At 39.9% G+C, this 7,098-nt stretch overlaps 1 protein-coding gene across 2 annotated transcripts; it reads right to left on the bottom strand.

The window, feature by feature from the left end:
* Positions 1 to 350: 350 nt before the first annotated feature.
* On the bottom strand, positions 351 to 4,802 carry LOC125524051 (uncharacterized). Of its 2 annotated transcripts, XM_048689128.2 has the most exons (8): positions 4,102 to 4,802; positions 3,566 to 3,625; positions 3,367 to 3,461; positions 2,631 to 2,735; positions 2,451 to 2,530; positions 1,714 to 1,786; positions 1,187 to 1,268; positions 351 to 541 (listed from the first exon to the last, which is right to left on the bottom strand). In XM_048689128.2, exons 1-7 carry the CDS (start codon positions 4,301 to 4,303, stop codon positions 1,191 to 1,193), a joined length of 693 nt encoding a protein of 230 aa, XP_048545085.1. In that variant the 5' UTR covers positions 4,304 to 4,802; the 3' UTR covers positions 351 to 541; positions 1,187 to 1,190. The 2 variants fall into 2 exon arrangements, with proteins under 2 accessions (XP_048545085.1, XP_048545084.1); XM_048689127.2 differs by lacking the exon at positions 1,187 to 1,268.
* Between the last annotated feature and the right edge of the window lie 2,296 nt (positions 4,803 to 7,098).

Below are 7,098 nucleotides of genomic sequence, written 5' to 3'. Positions count from 1 at the left end.
AATGTAGCCAACGGATCAAGGCAGAATGCATGATAGTGAGTATATTTTATTAATAAGCCAGATTGAACACAGTTGAGAAACAATGTTAAAAGATCATATCGAGACAACAAATGGAGGTGGTTCAGTATTGCCTTCTATCTAAACTCTCTAAACAGAGGAACACCCTAGCTTTATGTGAAAACTTAAAAGAAGGCACATAATGTAAGGTTTTGACACTAAATAAACTATAGTAATGATCTGTTGCTTAGGACACGCATCAATATATGATGCATATCTATTTCACAAAAGCCTAAAGGTACATCCACAATTAAGCAACTATTTGATGCCTATGAGTGCAGGAAGAAGGGATGAATATGGAAACATTTACTGCATTTGCTAAAATATTCATGATTCAAAGTTTCTTTGCCAAGCTACATGAAACTGATTTTTGGACATCCATAGAAACAATATTGCTAATTGCCCAAAGTTGTATTGCAAATGCACCCAGGTTATTAACATCAAGACTGATACTCCATAAAAAAGGGCCAACTGTTTCTTGAATCTGTAAAATGAAATAACAAAGAAGGATCACTTTATGTCATCTCATCGTGAAACTAAAAACCACATAAGAGGAAGAAGAATCACTTTATGCCATCTCATCATGAAACTAAAAATGACATAAGAGTAATGGTCTATGTTTATGTCACAAGTCTGTGTCAAAACTCGAACATACTATATGGTTGGAGCTCTAGCTTTGCTAATAAGAAACCAAAAAAATGTCAGGACACAAGAGTAATGACCTATGTTTATTATGGAGTGAGGTACTGTTTCTAGTACAGAATATCAAAATATCAGATTAAGTCCACGAGAGCAATTTATAAGTTGTTCAATGTCCAAATTCATATAGTAAGTTGACAAGTAAATGTCGGGACTAAATAGTACATGTCTAAATGGTGTAACCAGTGTTAGTGGTAACCAATTCTACAAACAAATCACTTTTTAGATGGAAAATTCTACTGTCCAGTCCTAATGTTAGTTCTAGATTGGCTTAGGCTAATGGCTCCTGGTATAATACAACGTTTAATATTGTACATAAGTTTAAATTATGCGAGCTTGTCCTTAAGGCATGTTTTCCTTATTAAGATGGACAAACTTCTGAAATGCATAGAAATAAGAGAGTGGGATTGTGTCCTTTTCAACAACATACCCTGTTAAGTTCTGTAATACAAACCTAAAAATATTCTTTCATAAAACATGGTTCCTGGAACATGAGTGTTCGCTAATAGCCCCTGGCACAATAGAAAATCTAATGTTGGACATAACCTTAAATAATACGAGCTCATTAAAGCATGATTTCATTGTAGTAGCAAAGAGGCTACTGGTTAGCTAGCGCAAAAAAATGAATAGAGGAAAGTGAATTTTATAGGATGGCAAAATTCTAAAATGGATGGAAATTAGACAGTGGGATTGTGTCCTTCTCAACAACACACCTTGTCATGTGTTCTGCAATACAAACCTAAAAATACTCCATCAAACATGTTATCTTTCATTTACACATTAGTAAGAAATCAATCCGTCAAAGAGTACAGGGGTCAAAAAATAGAAGTGATTACATTGTTCATTATTTCAAGAAACTAATCAAATATTTTCTCTCATCTACAAAATATGTGATTTATTGGTAGATTAAACAGCCTTCAATTATAATTTTAATCATGCACAGGTTCATTTTGGTACCTTGATGGTTTGACTGAACTTCGATGCCCTGGATGGTTCAAGCATGTAACAACTCTGCATTTTAAGCGTGCACCTGTATGAAAAATCATCTCAGCATGACGCATATTCTGTGTATGACGCATTTGACAGGAATATTATGTCCAGAAAATGGTCGATGCATGTTTCCACACCTTTCTCGGAGACACTACATAGAAGTGTGCAATATGCACTGACCTCAAGAAAAGACAAAAAAAGCCTCTATTGGAAGTCAATTTTTGGAATGGCCTAACAAGCTTTGGTACAGGAAAATTGTACTGGACACAATAATATGCAGCATATGTGATACATCTTTAGTAAAGCAACCATGTATTCTGGAACAACTTAAATCAAGGCAACTTTACCTTAACAGCTTCGAACCATCACATTTATAATCCAAACACAAAATCGAGCAGAACATCCACAAGCATGTATAACAATGAAGCAAAATTTTAGTAGATGGAAAATACCGATGCACTGCATCGGCTATTCAACATGGCATGCTTTGGAGAAGAAATTGATTTTGCAAGATTTAGAGAACAAACTAAACACGGCCTTGCCTGAACAAAACAAACAGATGTGTCGATGCTAGATTTGAGAGCCAAATAAAGACCTTTCTTAAAATGTGAGCACACTTGACTGGACAAGTTTCAAGAAACAAATTGCTTGAATGCTGCAGTCTACAATTTTATATATCAAGTGATAAAAGTTTTGATCCTTACCAAGGACGGATATCTCTTCCATTTACAAGCAACACATTCTCCTCCAAAGCAAAACTTGTGTAGAGGAATAATAACCAAGCCTGCAATGTGGAAACATAGTCATTTGATCAATTCTGTCAGATAATGAAGTGATGAGAAGAGGAAATATACTCAGGGTATGTGAAAGTACTCAACAAATACCTGGTACACCTGAACTGTCAATGCTGGAAGGCACCCATCCCACACCCACCATCTTAGTAAGAGGAGAGTGGATGGAAACAACAGGAACATATAGGCAGACCTATCCTGCCAATAGAAAAGGTTAAACCATCTAGATCGTCAGGCATGGCATGGTTTAAAGATTAGGGAGATAAAAAATGTTAGCAAGCTTGCAATATTTCACTAACAAGATACAATTTGAACTGAACATGGATGGTAACCTTACAGAACATTGAAACATAATTACCAGCTTACAGTCCAACATTGTATTTGTCTGTATCAACTAAGCCAACTTTATCACATGCAAAATAGGTAGGAGATTTTCAATTTGCATGACTCTCTGAGCTTGAACATACAGACGTATAATCTTGCATGACTCTAAGCTTGAACATACAGACGTATAATCTTGCATGACTCTAAGCTTGAACATACTGACGTATAATCTTGATAGTGTCAGTAGTGTCAAGGCAAGAGTGACCTAGGCCATATAACTTTTATAAATGCCTAACATAAACCAAAATTTATGCAACACAAATAGGAACAACCATTAGAAGTTTTTGTTTCACCACAAAAATCATTAGAGTTCAGAATGCATTAATCATCATATCAGAGGTCGTGAAGAATATACGCAGATAATTTTAATTTATTTAGTTTGCGATGCCATGCCAGAAAACAAAATACACACAATATACCTTAAAGAAAAACATAAGATTATTACCCTATAATTGTTGTACTCGTCCTTCACTTTGATCTTATCCTCCTTCCTTGCCGCCCACACATTCACATGGCCAACAAATTTCTTAAGGAACTTCCCTAAAGGTTCAGACATAGTGGGCTTCAACCCCAACTCATAAAGAAACAACTAAACTTCAGCCCAGACAAAATGGGGGGCAGGGAGAAAACAAAATGCAACTGACCGTTTCCTTTGCTTGGGAGAAATGCAGACACATCGCTGTCTAGGATTGGTTCTCCTCGACCTGCACATATGGCAACATAACCCAAACCAGAACATAAGAAAATGAGGAAGATGGAGAAGTTGTGCATCCGAGGCCTAGATTGGGGACAAATTACCCTTCCTATATTAGATAGCAAGTCCTAAATTATGTTCGTAGAGATTCAAGACTAATAGTGTGCATACACAAGGAACACACATTCTAGATATTGAAATGAACCCAAGCAGAAAAATGCACAACCTTATTTATGAAATTTGGACCATAATGTCTCAGCAAGCATATGCTCCTAAGAAAGAAGGCAGATCTCGGCATAAAAAGGATTCATCCGTGAGAAACATTTTCACAAACACATGTTGTGCAGCTTGTTCTACTAATCAAAGCAAACCAGTAAGAGGAATGGACCAAATTCAGCATCCTGCAAGCTGAAGATGGGGCATCGCATCTTGTCATCTGTTGTTGCCTGAGAATAAAAAAAGGGGGAGGAGACGGAATGAAGCGACCGTGGTCCCCGGAAGCCGTGACGGTGGTCTTGACCGCCGCTCTTGCCGCGCCTTCAGCTTGCTGCACGCATTGCGACGAGGCCGGCGTGGCTGCTTCTCCCCTCCCCCTGCTGAGCCCGGATCGAGGGCGCGCTCCTCGGCTCAAGCTCCTCCTATCAAGGCCTCCATCTCTAGCATCCATGGACGCCGAATGAGCAAACATACATATTTCAGAAAATAAAAAGATAACTTGTGGAGAGGAAGGGGATTAGAAAGAGGGGGACGTGCAACGAGAAGAGATGGGGAATGAGATGGCGAGCTCGACTGCGACCCTGCGCGCTGGCACCTCTGCCTCGACCAACTACGCCGCCCGAACATGATATCCGTCGCGCCGCCATGACCACGGCCTCCTCCTCGTCCTCCTCACGCATCTGCCATCATCGCAGCCACTCCTTCTGCCAAGCACAAGTGGTGGCATCGGGGGAGTGTAGGGAAAGAGGAAGCCTGTGAGGGGATTGGGCTGGAGGCGGCAGCAGGGGAGGAGGGCGGGTCGCTGGGAGCCGGTGAGGGCGAGGCCCAGGAGGCGGCGGCGCCAGGGGAGGAGGCGGGGTCGCGAGGAGGAGGTGGCGGTGGCAGGAGAGGAGGCGTGGGTTAGGTTTGGTCGCTGTGGGAGACGAGAGGAAAGGAGCGCTCGGGGCCTTATCCATTCCCTCGTCGCTACAGTAATGCGCGCACTGTTCATAGACGAATAAAAGGAGACGTGGCTATAGCCGCTAGTAGGGAGAGTGGCTTCATCTTTTACTATGTAAATTGCTTGCATAGTTGAATTATCGGTTGCATCGTCATGTCGAGTTGCTGGTCTTAGTGTCTAGTTCGTTTAGAGTTTCGAGTTCTGTTCATATTAGTCACGCAGCCGCTGCATCGTTATCCCTTCCGCTGTCTACCATCCATCCATCAATTTCCACCACGTGCTACCCACCGTTCATTGTCATAATCATAGTTGAGATCGTTCACGTCTTCGCTTGATCCAGTCTGCATCTTATCTAGTTTGTTTTGGAAAGAGGGAGAGAGAAAAAAATGAGAGAAAAAAAGAGTAAAAAAAGTCAGAGAAAAAAAAGAGAAAGAAAAAAGTGTGAGAAGAAAAAAAGAGAAGAAAAAAAACAAAATCCATATCTATCTAGACTCAATCTCGTAGTTGAATTCTGATTGGAATCTGTTTTGTGCATTTTTCAGTAAAACAGGCATAACTTTGTCATACGGAGTCTGTTTTGGCTCCACAAATGAAAGCTAGCGACGAGCCGCATCTAAATAGTTACAGAAGCTAGTTCAATATTTGGCACCTCAAAATCGGCTTCTAAATAGGTCTTTTTGCCCTCCGAAGTTCATGAACATAGCTTATTCCAGTTTTTCAGGTCAGTTTTAGATTTTTTTTGACTCCTCATATCAACTCGGAATTGAGTGATTCATTTTGCGTTTGAAAGCTTGAGTCAATACCATTCTTGAAAAAATTATCAAAAAATTGGCACAAAATTTTCCAGAGGAAAGTTGGGGAGAAAGTTGTTGATATATCCTGCTTGGTTATTGTTTCACATCATTATCTTTACGGCTATTGTGATCTTCACTTATATTTTGTTGTCCAGAGCTACGTCATATCCTTTATTGATGCTAGTTGTGCTACGGCGTGACCTCATTAGTGTTCTAGGCTCGCGTCTCTAGTCCGGTCTAGCCTAGGACCAGCACAGTACCGTCGTTGAGCGTTTATTCAACATTGCATCTCTGAATTGATTATTGCTAATCTTTTGCTACCATATATAGCCAACCCAGCTCCACATATTTCTACACCATGTACACGTACGTTCCCCTGGCAATCGCTTTACACAATCTTCAGAGTCATTTGACACTACTGGTTGCTTGTCACCACCTGCCGCATTGTAATAACTTGTAAGATATTGATATTTGCTTTACTGTGAGCACTTTACAACCACATCCTAGTAGTTCATAGGAACATTATTCTCGAATTTTGTTTCTTGTTTCTACTAATCATGACAGGTTCCAGAGATAGAAGTTCTTAGACGACGGACACATCTTCACCATCACGAGAGTTGGGACAACACACACAAGCACATGGTCATGTTATCTTTTTACCGTCATTTGAGGGTAGATTTAATCCTGCTATTTATCTAGCTTGGGATCTTGAAGTAGAACAAGTTTTTAGTCACCATGAATTTTCTGAACTTGAGCGAGTGCAAGCTGCCACTAGAGCATTTACTGGTTTTGCTTATGTTTGGTGGAGTGTGCATTGTAAGAGAAACATTGATAACCAACCCACAACTTGGAAAGATTTGAAATATGTAATGAGACAACAATTTTTCCCTCCTTACTATCGTCGTGAATTGCTTTGCAAATTTGAACAATTTAAACAAGGCAACAACACTTTTCATGCTTACTACCAAGAGTTGAAATCTTATATGCATCATTGTGACATAGAAGAATCTGAGGATGATACAATGAATAGATTTTTTGGTGGTTTGAACCATGATATTCAGGCAAGATTTCAGTATATTCCTTGTTGCATTACTGGTATGTATGTTCGTCCTTGTACCTTTGAGAGACAGATATAGGAGGATGCATTGGGTGACTACAACTACTACTATTCCAGTTCATGCTCACCACCGCCGGTTGGTTCCTCCACCGTTGCACCTACTAGAGCAGCCCCACCTCGGATTGTGAGTGCGACATCATCTCAAGAGTATGGTACATTGTCAATGTCCGTACCTACGTCAGCTACGTCTTTGCAACAAGGTAACAGTAAAGGTATTGATGATATAACTTCACATGAGAATGATGCATGCGTAGTTAACTTGAATGCTTCATGTGTTGAGTTACCTCTTGATTTGAGCACACCACCTATTTTAGAGAATCTTGTTACTATCATGAATGCGTCATGTGATCAAACAACTGAAATACCAACAATTTTGAGTGCACCCACTGAATTAACTGTTGATTCAAAAGAACCAA

The sequence above is a fragment of the Triticum urartu genome, chromosome 7A (genome assembly GCF_056163025.1).
Source record: "Triticum urartu cultivar PI428250 chromosome 7A, HENAU_Tu73, whole genome shotgun sequence".
NCBI classification, from domain to species: domain Eukaryota; kingdom Viridiplantae; phylum Streptophyta; class Magnoliopsida; order Poales; family Poaceae; genus Triticum; species Triticum urartu.
Note: the sequence above shows the minus strand (reverse complement) of the source record. Positions and strands in the feature narration are given on the sequence as shown.